We start from the raw sequence: 16,938 nt of genomic DNA on the forward strand, positions 1-16,938 counted from the left end.
CCTGCTGAAAGTGTTGTTGGCGGCCTGTAAGAAGGCTATTACGAAGAGATGGTGTAAGGCAGAACCACCTACACAAGATGGATGGCTGAAAATTGTGAATGAAATATATGATATGGAACTGCAATGTCGAGAGAAGTGGGAGAAATGGACAATGTTTACATGTCAACGACAAGATGAGGAAATGAACCATTGAATATGTCATAGCAATAAGACAACTTTGTAGAGACAGGGCAATCTATATCCTTTCATGTTTTGGTTTTGGGTTTTTTTGTTCTATGTGTATGTTGTCTTTCTGTTATGGAAAAGCAATAAAAATAAAGTATCAAAAAAAAAATGAGTTATGCCGCTGTCAGGTGTAATGACCCACATAGATATTCAGCTTACCCTCACCCATCACTGCCTGCCATTATGAATCCAAAGTATTCAGGGTCATATTTCCTCACCACACACCTTCGCTGTTTCAAAAATTGCTTGATTTTGTGTCACTGAATCTGTGACATATATTTCTGTAAAGGGGAGACTTGTGGGTACCCATAGAACCTAATTTCATTCCCATGTCTTGAGGTCAGAGGTCAAGGGACCCCTTTGAAAATGGCCATGACAGTTTTTCCTCACCAAAATATAGCGTAAGTTTGGAGCATTATTTAACCTCCTTCCCGACAAGCTAGCATGACACGGTTGGTACTGATGGATTTCTTAGGTTTTTTCTAGTGTCATATGATGCCAGTATCTTCACCCTAGCTTTAAAAGTGAGCCTGCTATAAACTCTGAAATACAGAATAGCGGTTAATCTAACCATTTGGCAGCACCTTCGCGGCCCACTAGGTGTCTCTCTGAGGCCCACCAGTGGGCCCCGGCCCAGTTGAGTATAGCTGGTGCAAACTATCATTATGAAACTTGATATTCTGGATACTATCCTGTAAATATATTAAAACCTTAATTTTCTCTCCAACTGTCTTTAAATGGATCTTCTATATAATTCATTCCATCAGCTGGAGGAACAACAGCACACAGCCAGAAAATACATTTCCTGCTGAAAACGTGTGAATGCTGACAGTTGAAATTAATTGCAAAGCATTGCTGAAAATACAGAAATCTTCAAGTACAAAGGCATTGAACTACACTCCTGAAAAATGTAATTGTAAAGTTGTTATGGACATTTTGTTAGCTTATTATAAGTGATAAGTGGAGGAGTTCAAGATAAAAGAAACATTTCATCTCTCAGTTTGTGTTATATCAGTTTTTATTGTAAAGTTAACGGCAGCATAAAGAGTTACAGACTCACTGCAGTTAAACAACACCACAGACCACACTGACACAACAACAGTCAGATATGAGTGTTGGAGGTGTTGATCGTGACGAGGGTGCTGGTGGACTCTTTGGTTCTGCTGGTCCGTCAGTGGGTGTTGATGCTCTGCTGCTGGCAGCGGGAAATCAACATGGCGACAAGTTTCTGCAGAACTTCCGCTCTCATCTTACTGATCTGAAGAACCTCGTCGTGGTTCACCTTCTCCTCCCGACTGTAGTCCAGAGACACCTGCAGCACGACAAAGGTATGTCAACATCGTCACAGTGCCAACACACAGCCGCCACACATGCTATAATTTTAATCACTGACCATGTTGGTGATGAGGGACAGACCAAGAACTCTGAGTCCACAGTGCTTCGCCACCGTCACTTCAGGAACTGTACTCATACCTAAGGAGGAGGAGAGAGTGAAACCTTATCAAGGTTAATAACCTTCACTTTAACTGCAACTTTCTGAATTTGTTGTTCAAACCCTTCTCAAGTACCTAGAGACCCTCATAAAGGGTCTATGGAAACCTCTCCAGGCACCTAGAACCTCTTTAAAGGACTCCTAGAACCCCCTCACAGGCCTCTAGATGCTTCTTAAGAACCCCTACAACTTCCTGAAGGACCCATTGAAATCTCTCCCGGACCTCACAGACCCCACATCCTAGACTTTGTGAACAGACAGCAGACTGAAGTCATCAAGAGACAGAATGAGACCCATCAGGTTTCCACACTACAACTCCCAGAAGCCCCTGCTGCTGTGCTGCTGTAACAGTTCATCAAAGAATGAACAATAATGTTTATACTCTCTGGATCTGATCTCTGGTCAGATCAACACTCCAACGATCATCACACTGAGAGCCAATCACTGCTCTCCCTGCCGACTCACTAACGAGGCCCACTAAGACTCATCAGTTATTAACAAGCTCACCAGGAAGGATCCCACTGGATGAGCCATTACTGGAGACAGTGTGTCTGCCTGCCTGTCTGCCTCTCTTTCTGTCTTACCCACAGAGTCACAGCCCAGGATCAGCAGCATTCTGGCCTCAGCGATGGTTTCGAAGTTCGGTCCGCTCACCATACAGTAAACTCCCTCTCTGATGAAGCCGCTGCAGCCGAGCTCAGTGCCCACCTCCAACGTCAGCCGCCTCAGATCCTTACTGTACGCATCAGACATACAGGGGAACCTGATCCCAAAACTGTAGACAGACAGTCAGACGTGACATATCAAATCTAATACAGTACAGATCTAATCTCAGGGCTCATATAGACTCTTTCCTGTTAGTAACCATAATGAGGTATTTAGTGGGCAGAGTGTTAAGTGGAGGCAGAATAATTATCTGAAGACGTTAGTTAACGCTGGCTAGCAACTATTGTTAGCTTGTTTTTTTAACAATGGCTGAAGAAAATACTAGTTTCTCTCAATATGTTCTGTCACTCACTCTCCAGGATCACGAGTGTTAGTTGAGAAAGTTAACATTAACCAATGAGACCAGATTAGCCGACCCCTACACCGCTGGAGACTACTTCAGGAGGAGTAGACGGCTGGCTAACGTTAGTTAACTAGCTAGATTGTCTGTCTCCTGAACTGGCTAGTTAGCTAGCTAACTTGTCTGGAGACTGAAGAGCTAGCTAGCTAACGCCTGCTCTCCTCCCGGTGAAGTAGTCTCCTAGCGGCGAGGAGTGAGGCAGAGGGACCGTGACCCAGCGCTGTCCGCTGTTGGGCTCATTTTCTGTAGCATGGTGGAATTAGAAAGCTAGCTAGCTAACTAGCCCGTCGCTAAATGAGTAAAATTCAACAACTTAATGCTTCATCCACACACTCTTGTCACAATGTAGGAAAGCACAGTGCTATCACCAGATGAGGGACAACTTTGTTTGGCTCATTTTCTGCGGTGGCCAACAGCAGCGCTGTAAAGATAAATTGAGGGCGTATAAATCTTTGGATGCCTATAGTTAACTATCCTTAAGTAAAGTCAGTCAAAAAGGGAGTCGTACAATATCGGCAAAGCGTTTCAGAGATGGAGAGAAAGGGTTGCTAATAATTTAGCCTTCTGCTAACAGCAGCCAATGGCTTACGGCTGTTGTTAGCAGAAGGCTAAATATTAGCAACATTTACTCTCCATCTCTGAAACGCTTGTCCGATATTGTAGCTCGCTAGAGCCTCGAATCAGTTTGTCATCTCAAATGTATGTGATATCTGGATTTTGGCACCCAACAACACAGCAAGATGACATTTTAGATGTGTAACTTTAGTCCACTGCTAGTGTTAGCCTCCAGGCTTTCCTTTGTTTAGCCTCCAGCTATCACCATGACCTCATCATGACGTCAACACTAAAAGGGTCTATATAGTCATATCTGTCTCTTCTTGTCTGTCCTCCTGTCTCACCGCTCGTCGTTGGGCCCACACAGCGGATGTTGTCCGGCGAATCCCGGCAGGTTGATGTGGTCTTTGATGATCATGATGTCACCAACTTTAAAGTCCGGACAGATTCCTCCAGAGGCGTTAGTCACCAGTACAGTCTCAACCCCCATCAGCTTAAAGATCCTCACAGGGAACGTCACCTGAGACATGGAGACAGGTAGACAATCAGATATACTCTATAGCCTAATCCCTCCAGTGTGATCTGGTCTGGTCCAGGTCCAGATCCTTTCCGAGGAAAGAAACTCGCCGTCACAGGAGAGAAAATGATGAAAACTGTTGTGTAGCGGGTTAACCGAGGCTTTCACACTGAGATTTGAGGCTCATACGAGACATGAATATTCACTGTCAGTGTGCTAAATGGCTAAATGATGCTGGTGACAGTGACTAGCATGGCTAGCTAACGTTAGCTGGAATGATACAGTCATACATTAACGTTATAGCAGCATCAGACTGTCGTCTCCAACTAAATCTCAGCCTATAGATCAAACAGTTCGTTATTAACATGTTGGTTATTAACAGACAACACCTAGCTTGACGGGAGTCAATCAGATATGTAGAGATGTCTGGATCAGTAATATACTCCACTGTTTTGGACGGGGGAAGACTGAAGGGACATGGCGGCGATCAACCTTCATTTATTAAGTTATCACCAACGCTCAGGTTCAGGCAAGGTCGCTAAATAATTATTAGACGTGTGTATAAAAGAAATATTTGTATAACAAGAGATGAATGAATATAAACTTTTCAAAATTACAATCCAAACATACGTCAGATCACATTGAAGTCTATGAGATCTTTAATTTTCTTTCCCCAAAACGGGGGCGTGGCCTTGACTTTTAGTGACGTACCTGTATGTGGCGGTCTGATGTGTCGGTAGCGTTGAATTGAGACATGATGAGGACTCACCTGACAGAGAGAGTAACCTTCGTACAGGTGGAAGTGACCCTGCATGAAGACACAGGAAGTGTCCTCGATCGTCCCAAACACCAGACAGCCTTCATGACCCTCGACTAAGAGAGAGACAGACAGATACAGAGAGACATTATATCGGACAGAGATACAGACAGATACCGAGAGACATTATATCAGACAGAGAGAGACAGAGAGACAGACAGATATAGAGAGACATTATATCAGATAGAGAGAGAGATAGACAGACACAGAGAGAGACAGACAGACAGATACAGAGAGCCTTGAATGATCAGAACTAAAGATGCCACAGAAAAGGAGTAGAGAAAGGGAGAAAGAAGAAAGGAAAGGAGAGAGAAAAGAAGGACGAATCAACACCAGCAGAAGCCCCGCCCCCTCAGCCTGCAGTGGGCGGGACCTACTCACCAGCAGACCGACTCACCTGTGCTGACGGGGAAGTTGGGGATGTCCTGGTACCTCAAGGTCTGTTTGTTGGCGGCTCCGTCAGCCAGCAGACCGAGTCCTGAACCACAGATCACTGCGACCTTCGGACGGTGACTCGTATGGTTCAGGAGCCACTCGGTGGTCAGTTTGTAGTCCTCGAAGGAGCAGCAGCTGTTTTTTTACAGTGTAGAGAAAGTTTAATAAAACATAAACACACATTCGTAATTTTAAAAAGACTTCAGGTAAATTCATAGAAACTAGACTATACCCATCAGGCTCCACAACCAAGGCTGACCCCCATATGACAACTATTTAAACATGCACTATCTACCTTTTAACATGCACTATCTGGCGCACTTTACACTATACATCCTATTTACCACTTTATTGCTGACTGCACATATGTACATATTACATTTATTTATTTATTTATTGCACATTCTACATTTATTTATTGACGGACTGTACACACTATGTTCACCCATTCACTCTGTATCTTTTATATCTCTATTATTGTCTTTATAATTTTTGTATACCTTTACCTCTCCTGTGATTCACTCTGTTTGCTGATGTTGCTGCTTTGACACCTGAATTTCCCTCCGGGGATTAATAAAGGTTCATCTTATCTTATCTTATATTTGTTTTTTATTTAATCTTTATATAATCAGGCAGACGTCCTCTAATTCTGTACAAGTCTAGTTTGATTTTTAATTTTTGAGTCAGTTGTTGAATCTTGAATGACAGTCTGCTGTCAGCACAAACGCCTAAATATTATAAGACTCAGTGAGAGTAATGTAAGTGCAACTTTAGGTTTTAATCACAGGAGAGTCAGAATCAGTGGTGAAGGTGGAGAATGTTTAATGTATGTATGACGTAAACAGCAGTGGGCCGAGGATGGAGCCCTGAGGAACCCCACAGTCTGAGCTCAGTCTGTATGAGTTGAACCGATCAATCATGGCATCATCCAGACCTATTGATTGTGGAGTAGGATTTTATGATCAGGTAAGAGGATATAACTGAAGACGAGGACACCTCAGTGATCATTAACAGACAAACAGTGTTTTATCTTCAGAGGAAACAGAAAGAAAAGTGAGCTGACAGCAGATTTTACTGAAGAACCTGTAAAAAGTGGAGCTGAAGGTTCAAAGATCAACACCTGAACTGAAGATTAAGTCCTGATAATAACTGCTGGTCTCATTTATTCATTCATTCTGCTCCTCTCAGTTTATTATCACATGAATGTTAAAGTGTCTCTGAGCAGCTTCTTCGGGTCAGTTTGAATATCTGAATAACACAATGAAGTCTATAATGTAATATGTCTTTATAATGGCGGATAGATGTTGAAATGCACATTTTCTGTAATGTAAAATCTATATAGAATATGGCAGAATATATGACATATTAAAAATAATAATAAACTACAAACAACAACAACATAATAATAATAATAATAATAATAATAATAATAATAATAATAATATTAATAATAGAGGGAAAGAAGGGCACTGAAACATCTAACGCTAACATACTTTCATATATAAATACATATATACATATATAAATACATATATAAATATATATATACATATATAACGTATATACGTATATCATATATATAACATTCAGTTTACTGTGATAAAGCTTCAGAAGCTGGACGCAGCTCAAGTTTGGTTAAAAATACTCTACTTTTTTTCATGAGCAGCTTTAAAATTCATCAGAGTGAGGTTAATAATAATATATAAAATATAAATATTCCAGATGTGAATGGAGGTCATAAAGGACAGACAGTGTCGTAAAGAGAGTGTAACTTTAGCCTCCTGAGGAACATCTGTGATATTGGCTGTACAAATAAAGTTGACTTGATTTAAAATCATCAGTTTGTGTGATAAACTGTAGAACATTAACGTTGTTATAAATCATTCATTAATTAATTAGTTGTGATTCTTTCTACAGTATTAAAGTGATTTCAGAATAAAGCGCTGAGTCAGCAGACAGAAACAGAATCTGATCTGAGTTCAGTCAGAAACTAAATCATTAAATGAATAAAGTGAGGAGGGTGGGGGGGTCTTACCAGGAGCTTCCTTTGGTGTGCATCGTCCCAGCGCAGACACAAGAAGAAAAAGAAGACGAGCAGCGAGTCAGACAGTGACTGTGTGCTCTCCTCTGATTAGCTGAATCACAGCCTGTAAATACAGTCGGGGTCATTGACTCTGTGTGTTTGTGACCTTTGACCTCTGCAGTTTGTACAATCGAGGGTAAAAGTTAAAAATGATTTGTTTTTGATAAATTCCAGTAAATTAAATAGCTGATAAATTCAGGTATGTCATCACATTAATGGGATAATAAAGTAAAAACAATGAAGTCAAACAACAATATTTAAATCCAGACTCAATTAATAAAACTTCTGAAGAAGAGAAGAATTCAGAGATTCTGATTTAAACTAACAACCCTAAAGTTTACAGTTAAAGTTAGCATGCTAACAGGTTTCAGTAGAAGCTAAAGTTAGCATGCTAACAGGTTTCAGTAGAAGCTAAAGTTAGCATGCTAACAGGTTTCAGTAGAAACTAAAGTTAGCATGCTAACAGGTTTCAGTAGAAGTTAAAGTTAGCATACTAACAGGTTTCAGTAAAGCTAAAGTTAGCATGCTAACAGGTTTCTGGTGGCAGTAGAAGCTAAAGTTAGCATGCTAACAGATTTCTGGTGGAAGTAGAAACGAAAGTTAGCATACTAACAGGTTTCAGTAGAAGCTAAAGTTAGCACGCTAACAGGTTTCAGTAAAGCTAAAGTTAGCATGCTAACAGGTTTCTGGCGGTAGTGGAAACTAAAGTTAGCATGCTAACAGGTTTCAGTAAAGCTAAAGTTAGCATGCTAACAGGTTTCAGTAAAGCTAAAGTTAGCATGCTAACAGGTTTCTGGTGGCAGTAGAAGCTAAAGTTAGCATGCTAACAGGTTTCTGGTGGCAGTAGAAGCTAAAGTTAGCATGCTAACAGGTTTCAGTAGAAGCTAAAGTTAGCATTCTAACAGATTTCTGGTGGCGGTAGAAGCTAATGTTAGCATGCTAACAGATTTCAGTAGAAGCTAAAGTTAGCATGCTACAGGTTTCAGTAGAAACTAAAGTTAGCATGCTAACAGGTTTCAGTAAAGCTAAAGTTAGCATGCTAACAGGTTTCAGTAAAGCTAAAGTTAGCATGCTAACAGGTTTCTGGTGGTAATAGAAACTAAAGTAGCATGCTAACAGGTTTCAGTAAAGCTAAAGTTAGCATGCTAACAGGTTTCTGGTGGCAGTAGAAGCTAAAGAAAATAATAAATAATGAAACTGTGTCTATCAGTCCTTTTTAAACATTTTCAGCACATTTTAACAATACGGTGATAATACTGATAACCGTGATAATTTACCTCAATATATATATATATATTGTGATATAAAATGTTCATCTCTCGTCTGCAGGCCGAGGTCAAACAGTTTCTGCTACGTCAGCAAAACCTCCATCATCTGTTAGTGTGTGTGTGTGTGTGTGTGCGTGCGCGCGCGCGCGCGCGCGTGTGTGTGTGTCAGTGAGGTAAAGAGCTGTGTGTCGTCGTGGGAACGCTTCTGCAGGAATCCAGCACATCAGTTGCCATAGAAACTGTGTTTCCATAATAGCAACAGTCTGTGTGTGTGTGTGTGTGTGTGTGTGTGTCCTGCAGTATTTTATTTTTGTCATCAACGCTTCCACTCATAATAATTATAACTGTATTATTAAAAATATTAATAATAGACTGACTGTAGCGTTAATGAATAATGTGATATCATTATGTATGTATGTGTGTATATACTGTACATATATATTCACATATATACACATATATATACTGTATGTGTGTATGAATATTTATATATATATACAAACAGCATACGTATATGAATATACGTATATGCATATATATATATATATAGAGAGATATGTGTGTGTGTGTGTGTGTGTATATATATATATAAATAGATCGGCGACAACAACGTTGTATTTCGTATGAGAAACACAAAAGGTGAAAGATAGTTCTGCATGTTTCTAATCGGTTTTATATTTAATCACATCTAACTTGTGTTTCACAAAAACAACGTTTTTGTTGGGCGGTGTAAGTACTGGTATTGTAGCCTGTTGTAGCCTACAGCAGTTATCTCTCAAAACAATCATCTTTTTCATTTGAAAGAAGGTTATATTGAAGAATAAATACATAACTATGAAATATATTGAATATATAAATGTTAAATGTATTTGAATATTTATATATTCAATAAAACGTTTTCGGAGTTAAGAAGCTAGTTGTAACCGACTGTCACACTCACAGAGCTGCTGGCTAACGTTAGTTAACTAGCTAGATTGTCTGTCTCCTGAACTGGCTAGTTAGCTAGCTAACTTGTCTGGAGACTGAAGAGCCAGCTAGCTAACGCCTGCTCTCCTCCCGGTGAAGTAGTCTCCTAGTGGCGAGGAGTGAGGCAGAGGGACCGTGACCCAGCGCTGTCCGCTGTTGGGCTCATTTTCTGTAGCATGGTGGAATTAGAAAGCTAGCTAGCTAACTAGCCCGTCGCTAAATGAGTAAAATGTAACACCTTAATGCTTCATCCACACACTCTTGTCACAGCGTAGGAAAGCACAGTGCTATCACCAGATGAGGGACAACTTTGTTCACCTCATTTTCTGCGGTGGCCAACGGCAGCGCTGTAAAGATAAATTGAGGGCGTATAAATCTTTGGATGCCTATAGTTAACTATCCTTCAGTAAAGTCATTCAAAAAGAGTCGTACAATATCGGAGAAGCGTTTCAGAGATGGAGAGAAAGGGTTGCTAATAGTTTAGTCTTCTGCTAACAGCAGCCAATGGCTCACAGCTGTTGTTAGCAGAAGACTAAATATTAGCAACATTTACTCTCCATCTCTGAAACGTTTCTCTGATATTTTAGCTCGCTAGAGCCTCGAATCACAGTTTGTCATCTCAAATGTATGTGATATCTGGATTCTGGCAGGCAACAACACTGAAAGATGACATTTTAGATGTGTAGCTTTAGTCCACTGCTAGTGTTAGCCTCCAGTCTTTCCTTTGTTTAGCCTCCAGCTAACACTGTGACGTCATCATGACGTCCACACTAAAAGGGTCTATAAGTGATTGAGCCGACGGCCCACTGATGAATTATTATCATTATTATTATTATTATTATTATGAAATGGGTCTGTGGTGACATTCCCTGAAAAATATATTTTTTCTCTATTTTATACACATAAAATGTAATTATGCACATAACTGAAGCTCAAAGAAATATAATGTTTCTATTTTATTCTCCTCCAGACTGGGGGGTCCTCCGGGCCGTGAGTCTGCTCGGAGCGGCTCTGACAGCAGCAGGAGGAGGAGGAGGAGGAGGAGGAGGAGGAGTGTCGGTGCAGCGGCTCCATCAGTCGGTAAACAGTCGGCAACCGTCAGGACAGTAACGGTCGGTAACGGACAGTAACGGTCGGTGAGAAGATGAAGATGATGCTTCTTCAGCTCGGCGGTAAGAAAAGAGAGACGCTCCGCATGTCTTCCTGTTTCCTCCATCACTGCTCCCTCCATCTTCATCTTCACCTTCATCATCATCAGCTGCTGCCGCTGCTAACTGAGCGGCTTTAACGGTTGCTCCCGGTGTGTGTGTGTGTGTGTCGGTGATTTAAACGAGTCACCAGATGTGATGGTCTGATGATGATGATGCAGCAAAAACACACCATCTGATCCTGTGTGTGTGTGCGCGCGTGTGTGAGTATAAGCACGAACGAACGCGCGCGCGCGTGTGTGTGTGAGTACACGCACGAACGAACGCGCACACACGCACGCTGCTGCTGCCGTTAACTTCGCAACCGGTGAGTAAATATAGAAATCACTGCGTCACAGCGGCGGACTGACGTAGAAACCCGGTAAATATCCGGTCTGTGCTCTGAGCTGCATTCCTCCACAGTCACACAGCTTCATCACCTCCATCATCATCATCATCATCCTCACCATCATCATCATCATCCTCACCATCATCATCATCATCCTCACCATCATCATCATCATCCTCACCATCATCATCATCATCCTCACCATCATCATCACCATCATCATCATCATCATCACTATCACCATCATCATCATCATCATCATCATCATCATCATCATCATCCTCACCATCATCATCATCATCATAATCATCATCATCATCATCATAATCATAATCATCATCACCATCATCATCATCATCACCATCATCATCATCCTCACCACCATCATCATCATCATCATCACCATCACCATCATCATCACCATCATCATCATCATCATCACCATCATCATCACCTGTGACACGTGACACCTGTTAATAATGAATAATTGTTTCTAACTAAAGTGAAATGATCAATTCTGGATGTTTTATTGTATTTTCATTCTGTGGTGGAAGAAGTATCTTTTACCTCATTAAAAGTACTATTACCACAGAGTTAAAATACTCCAATACAAGTAAAAGTCCTGCATTCAGTACAAAAGTATTAGCAGCAACATGTAGCCGACTTCTGATATTGATCCTGTAGATATGGAGGCTAAGTGGTCACTTTGTTAGGAACAGCTGTATGTGATGTAATCTAGAACAACATGTTCTTTATGAATGTTATAAAGTTATAATATAATATAGAACTTTATTACTGAATCACTGATGGTGTTGAACTGGACGTCATTATATTCAGAGGGGGGTTCCTAATATTCTGACCATCTCATGTCTGTTAACAATAGAAACTCCTCTCTTTCTCTCTCTCTCTCTCTCTCTCTCTCTTTCGCTCTCTCTCTCTCTATATATATATATATGGATACCCTGTATATATATATATATATACTGTATATCTATATATATGTACACAACATATACATGTATATATCTATATAGATATATACATTCAGTTTTCTGTTCATGTTGAAGCTTAACTTATAAACTATAAAACCAGCCGACAGGGTCAAAGTCCACCTGGTTGAGTCCATCTGTTCGCTCTCACACTGAAATACAAACACTGAGTCCGTCTGCCGTCATTCAGCAGTAATAACTCTGTGTTCTCAGTACACACAGTGCAGCAGTATTTTACTTTAGACAGCAGTATTTGTAATACATATATATATATATATATATATATATTTATATATACATATAAAATATTGTATCATTTCCATTCATGATCTGCTTATTGTAGTTTCCTCATGAAAACTACAATAAGTTGTAGTTTTCTTCTCCCTGTGAGGAAGGGACACATTCTACTTCCCGTTTACAGAAACATCATCACTGATTCGAAGAACGTATATTGATAAGAAGTGAAAGTCAATAGTTCGTTCCATGTCAACATCAGCGCCCAGCAGCAGAGCTAAGCTTCCGTCATTTTTGACTGAAAGCGACTACCAGACGCTACTAAAATGTCCGCCTACAAAGAGCCGTAGAAAAGTAAAACTAAATTATTTCTATTCTATTGTCATATTCTACTGAAATAACCTGTGTTGAACAATAAAATATTATAAATATAATAAGGGTTTTCAGTCCAAAATGGCGGCAGAGGCTGTTGTCAAAAAAGCATTTCATCTCTTTGCTTCTATCCTCTTTGGCTGAGATCGATCAGCTGACAGTGATGATGTTTGTCAGGTGTTCACAGGTAAATCAGTCAGTGAGGACTGCTGAATGTCTGATCTGTGGTCAGATTAAAATGTTCATAAAATCTGCCTTTTCATCAACTATTTTCTATCAGCTGATTTATCTTGACATTTGAAAGTCTAGATGTTTTATTGGGAGACTCTCCAGGGACCGCTACGACCAGCGAGGTGAGGCTCAGCCAATGATTGGCTAATAGTGTAACATTTTTACTCAGCAGAGAAGAGCACAACACAAATAAAAGTAAAACTCTCTCTTTCTACAATGCGGCATCTACAGTTCTGTAAGGAGGCTTTCACATCAGGGACCTGGGCCGGGATCCGAGTATACTTGACCCCAAAGTCCAGTTGGTTTGATTAGTGTGAACGCTCTGTACCATACTTGGGCATGGTTCATCGATCCACTCGAGTCCACTTGAAAAGGTGGTCTGGAGTAATGTTCATGTGTACATGAGGTGTGAAAGCGAACCGTACCGAAGCACGGTAGTGGACCGCTAGTTAACGCGAGTAACGTTAGCAGTCAGTGAGTAGTTACCGCCGGTCTCCTCCGATCATCTGTATAGGCGCATAGCATGCACCGATCTCATCCTCTGTACTGTACAGCCGTGGATGTTAAAGCAGGAAGGCAGGCGAGAGGTTCCTTAAAATATAAACAATAGTAGGCGATAGGGTCGGGTGATGTTTGTCATTTTCGATAAACTTCGACGACGGTTTGGTGAGTTTTATTTTGTTTCTGTCCAGTTTGAATGTGTTTTACGATGCTCCGCCACTAGAACAGCTGATCTCAACATAAACAAATACACATGGGAGATGACACAAGTGTGTGAGTGGAGAGGGGGGCAATCGTACTCAGGCACGGTACGGATCAGTCGTACCTGACAACGGTCTAAATGTAATAAAGTGCTGCGACGTGTTTGTTATATAAAGTGCAGTCAGCTCATTATTAACAGACACCTCGAGAACCTCCCATTCATCAGCATCTCAGCCAATCATGTACCACCACCTCCTCAGTCTGCCAACATGGTGGTGACCTTACCCCGTGTGTTTCTCCTGCAGGTCATGTGACTTCTCGTGGAGGAGGGGCAGTCAGCGTTGAACTAGCTTCCAGTGGACAGGAGGTCTGAAGTGAGGCGAGGGATCATGGGAGATGGAGGACCCCTGCAGACCGAGGGGAACGCCCTCCTCAAAGCCGTCTTCCAGGGGAAGCTTAGGTTGACCCGCCTGCTACTGGAGGGCGGAGCTTACATCAACGAGGGCAATGAGCGCGGGGAAACTCCCATCTCCGCTGCCTGCATAGCGAGCTACGACGACCTGCAGACCCGGCAGAGGATGGTGAGGTACCTGTTGGAGAAAGGCGCCGATCCAAACATCCCCGACAAGAGCGGGAGGACGGCGCTGATGCACGCTTGCGCTGAGCAGGCGGGAAAGGAAGTGGTCTCACTCCTACTGGAGAATGGAGCTGATCCCAGCCTCAAAGACTACTCCGGCTCCTCCGCCCTCGTCCACGCCATCAACAAGGGAGACCGCGACACTCTGCAGGTGCTGCTGGACGCCTGCAAAGCCAAAGGCAAGGAGGTGATCATCATCACTACTGACACGTCTCCGTCAGGCACCAAGAAGACCAAGCAGTACCTCAACTCCCCCCCCTCACCGGGCATCGTGGACAGACTGTCTCCAGCCTGCATGTCTCCCTCTGAGGTGGAGATCGGCACCTCCTCACCGCCGGGAGACAAGAGCAAATACGAGGGGGGGATCTTCAGCTTCGCGCTCACCTCGGCTTTACCTTTACCTTCAGCTCGGCCTCCAGGAGAAAAGAGACCGCCGCCACGCAAGCTGCTGAAGAGGCTGAACTCGGAGCCCTGGGGCCTGGTGGCGCCTTCGGTCCTGAGCGGGGTTCCTCAGGAGAGGGTTGATTTAGGCCTTGAGGAGGAGGGTGGCTGCGATCTGAGCAGGACGATCGCCGAGATTAACGGCCTGTCCATTACAGAACCGGTGAGACCTCTGTTGTCACGACGACACAGCATCGAGACCCACGACCCCTGCTCCCCCAAACTCATCGACCGGTCCTGCTCTGAGGATTATGCAGCCCTCTCTGGTTCCTCCTGGGCCGACAAAGTCCAGCAGCACCAGATCCTGTACCGTAGGAACACAGCCCCGGAGTCCCAGGAGAACGCCGGAGGACCTGGGGCGGTCGCTGCCCGGGCCCTGGCTCACCCTAAACTGACCCGGATGGAGCACTATGAGTCGGACACCCACCTCTGCCCAGAGTCCATCCCTGGATCTCCAGACTCTGGTCGGGTGTCTGTGGAGCGGAGGAGGTACAACGCCTCTCCCCTGTCCTTGGTCACTAGTTCCTCAAGGGAGTCTCTGGAGAACATCCCCAACTCAGTGTCCCCCATGACCATACGCAGGCGTCCTCCGGGGCTGCTGGAGCGCCGGGGCTCCGGGACCCTCCTGTTGGACCACATCTCCCACACCAGGCCCGGCTTCCTGCCTCCGCTCAACATCAACCCCCAGAGACCCATCCCCGACATCCGGGCCAACGGAAAGCCCACCTCCCCCATTCACTCCGGGCATAAGATCCTGGTCCCCATGGCCCCCGCTTCGCCCAAACGGGGTCCCGACTTCAAGATGAAGAAGAAGCTGATGAGGAGACACTCGATGCAGACGGAGCAAATGAAGCAGCTCTCCACCTTCCAGGAGATCCTGGCCGAGAAGGTCATCGAGTCCAACGGGGATTGATGATAGGAGGCGTGGGAGCAAAGCATGATGGGTAGCTGCAGAGACTTTTAGGGTGGTGATTTACTGTGAAGCTTCTCCATCAGATCATCACCTCACTGATGAACTCCTCTAAAACCACGTCCTGAGGCCTGTACTACAAAGCGAGTTAAATATAGCCAGGGCATCTTCTTGTTATCTAGCTTAACTAACCCTAACAAACAGATCCCGCTAAGCGGTCCTACGAAGGTGGTTATCAACTCTGTAAATCAACACAGGGTTTCTCCATCTGGCTGTGAGCGCGTTCACATGAACGGTGTTTGCAGTTTATGACCAATCACAAACATGGACAAGTCCACAGACTTGTAGACAGACAGGCAGAGCGGCACATTTTACAAAGGAAGAGTAAACTATATTAGACAAATACGAAGAAGTTAACCACTTAATCAGACTAAAAGTAACACAGTTGAAGCTGCCAAATGCAGGGAGGACAGCTGACAAAAGCAAAAACTCCAGATATGTGAATGCGTAAATTAACACTTATTCATTTAACGGAACACTCAAAAGTCAGATAAAGTCGTCTAGATATAAATAGCTTTAAGAATTGTATTGGATGGATGGATTACACCTCATTATGCACTTTAACCAAAAATGCGGTTTATGTGATTATTTGAACCTTTTTTCAGCTGCGTGCCCGTCTCTGGCGGTGTGAAACGGACTCAAGAGCAGGTAAATATATATATATATATATAACATAAATATAAAAACATAATCCAAAGCGGTAAACACCCACAGCATAAATCCAGCTGTCCTTCCTGCATTTGTCAGTTTAAATTGTGTCTTTTTTGTCTGGATTTTGACTTAAACTTCTTCGTATTTGTGTAATATTATCATACAATCACCGCAACGAGCTCTGATTGGTCAGTAGGAGGTGCTTTACAGCCAGTTGATCTCTTATCTGGAACATAACCAGCTCCGGAGCAGGTTAGCTGTTCAGCATCAGTTACCATGGTGATCTACCCCGGTAAGAAGTGATCCACCTTCGTAGGACGGTAAACCCAGAGTTAACCCTGAAGTTACCTCGCTAACGCCAAACTTCATAGTACAGGCCTCTGGTCTTCATGGAGGGCTGCACCAACAAACATTTTATTCAACCGAGGAAAGGGTTCAATTAGAGTTTTGTTAAACTTAACTTTATAAAACCAGTTTTAAATTTGAGCCACAATTTTAAACTATAATCTCTGGTTCTGAGGTAACCGTTAAATCAACATAAATGTCATGTCGGACGGCCGGTTGGGAGGAGTTAATCGGTCCTCTGTCCCCTCTGTACACTGCACGGCAAACAACGCTTGACAAAACTGAAATTTGGTGTGACTCTAAAATGAGCCGTTTAAAGTTCAGGCCAGAAACGGGCTAAAATCGTATAAGGTACGCCCAGCTTCAAGGGACCCAGAGTGCAGACTAAAGACCACCGAACCTTTTC

At 42.9% G+C, this 16,938-nt stretch overlaps 2 protein-coding genes across 2 annotated transcripts; one reads left to right on the forward strand and one right to left on the reverse strand.

The window, feature by feature from the left end:
• Positions 1-1,225: 1,225 nt before the first annotated feature.
• pnp4b (purine nucleoside phosphorylase 4b) lies at positions 1,226-7,250 on the reverse strand. The gene is made up of 7 exons (XM_037784520.1): positions 7,143-7,250; positions 5,070-5,242; positions 4,625-4,728; positions 3,683-3,858; positions 2,302-2,492; positions 1,619-1,698; positions 1,226-1,537 (listed from the first exon to the last, which is right to left on the reverse strand). Exons 1-7 carry the CDS (start codon positions 7,163-7,165, stop codon positions 1,397-1,399), a joined length of 888 nt encoding a protein of 295 aa, XP_037640448.1. The 5' UTR covers positions 7,166-7,250; the 3' UTR covers positions 1,226-1,396.
• A 3,014-nt stretch (positions 7,251-10,264) lies between these two features.
• LOC119496869 (ankyrin repeat domain-containing protein 34A) lies at positions 10,265-15,778 on the forward strand. The gene is made up of 2 exons (XM_037784516.1): positions 10,265-10,596; positions 13,794-15,778. Exon 2 carries the CDS (start codon positions 13,878-13,880, stop codon positions 15,477-15,479), a length of 1,602 nt encoding a protein of 533 aa, XP_037640444.1. The 5' UTR covers positions 10,265-10,596; positions 13,794-13,877; the 3' UTR covers positions 15,480-15,778.
• Positions 15,779-16,938: the final 1,160 nt, after the last annotated feature.

The sequence above is a fragment of the Sebastes umbrosus genome, chromosome 11 (assembly GCF_015220745.1).
Source record: "Sebastes umbrosus isolate fSebUmb1 chromosome 11, fSebUmb1.pri, whole genome shotgun sequence".
NCBI lineage: Eukaryota > Metazoa > Chordata > Actinopteri > Perciformes > Sebastidae > Sebastes > Sebastes umbrosus.